The sequence below is a fragment of the Miscanthus floridulus genome, chromosome 3, assembly GCF_019320115.1.
Source record: "Miscanthus floridulus cultivar M001 chromosome 3, ASM1932011v1, whole genome shotgun sequence".
Taxonomy (NCBI): domain Eukaryota; kingdom Viridiplantae; phylum Streptophyta; class Magnoliopsida; order Poales; family Poaceae; genus Miscanthus; species Miscanthus floridulus.
The window spans coordinates 39,912,423-39,913,684 of NC_089582.1; the positions used below are offsets into that span (position 1 = coordinate 39,912,423).

At 65.4% G+C, this 1,262-nt stretch overlaps 1 protein-coding gene across 1 annotated transcript; it reads right to left on the minus strand.

Annotated features, from left to right (window-relative positions):
- Nucleotides 1–392: 392 nt before the first annotated feature.
- Nucleotides 393–1,262, minus strand: LOC136543582 (uncharacterized). Its single transcript, XM_066535983.1, has one exon. It carries the CDS (start codon nt 1,260–1,262, stop codon nt 393–395), a length of 870 nt encoding a protein of 289 aa, XP_066392080.1.

The following is a 1,262-nucleotide window of genomic DNA, read 5'->3' on the forward strand; positions in this document are numbered from 1 at the left end:
AGATATGAAGATGTATGATCAAGTATGAATGAGATGTATGAACAAGTATGAATGAGATGTATGAACAAGTATAGATGATAAAAAGAGGTTTTTGTCGACGTCGGGTGCGGTACTAGCAATGGTTGGAGGAGTTCGACCTTGCTGTGAAGATGAGGATGGGCACGGGTGAGCTGCAGGCTTGCTACTGCCACTCTCGGCTGGCTGCTGCTTGCTGCTGGCTAGCTGCAGCTTGCTGCGGCCTGGCTGCGGCTTGCTGTGGCTGGCCGGTGGCTTGCTGCGGCAAGCCAGGAGCTGGCTGGAGGCGGCCGGGGTTGGCGACGGAGCTCCGGCGATGGCACAGTAGGGCTGCAGCTCCCCTGTGTCAGTGAAAACAGCGGCACGAAGGCCAACCGTCAGACAAGAACAGCGGCAAGGTCATCGAAGGGAGGAAAAGGTGGAGCCTTGGGCTTTGGGAGCTCACCGGCGATGGAGTGGAGCTGCCCCGACGAGGTGCTACTGTCTGGTGAGGACGAGGAGGTGGTGTTGGCGAGGGCGAGGGCGAGGGCGCGGCGTCCTAGTCGCGGTACAGCTCGGCGAAGAGCTCGGGGCGGATGAGAGGCAAAGGTGGGCTCCCGGCGGTGACGGGCGCGGACAGACGACGAGGAGGTGCTCCAGGGCGTTGGTGCCACAGAAGTGCGGCTCGGCCTGGCGAGCAGCGCCGCAGCGGTGACCTTCCTGGCTCGGCGGACAGAAAAGGCATGGCCTTGGACTCCGCAGAGGCGGGGCTGAGGTGGCACGCCGGCGAGACGGGGGCAACGCAGTCGCTGCTCGACGAGGACAGAGGTGGAGCACGGTGGTGTGGACGACGTCGCAGGGGCGAGGTAGGGCGTGTCGGTGAAGGAGTCCGACGTCGCGGCCTCGGCGGTGGCACGATGGTGGAGGCGTGGGTCCTCGGTGGCGAGGAGTGGAGGCGCGGTGGGCGACGTCGCAGCCCTGGACGGCGAGGCGTGTTCGCATGGGTGGTGGCAGTGCGTGGCTGCCATGCCCGTCGGTGAGGTGACCACGGAGAGCTTGGACGAAGGCACGGCGAGGCGAGGAGGTGGTTGGCCGCGGTGGGGACGCGGCGAGGGCGCGACAGTGCATGGCCCGGCGTGACGCGAAGTCATGGCAAGGACAACGGAGCGGACGCCGCGGGGCTGGAGTAGGAGCTTGGGGTGGTCGATGCGGTGGTGGCTCGGTGAGGTGCTTGGCGTGCTGGGGTCAAGGATGGTGGGTGGCGCCAT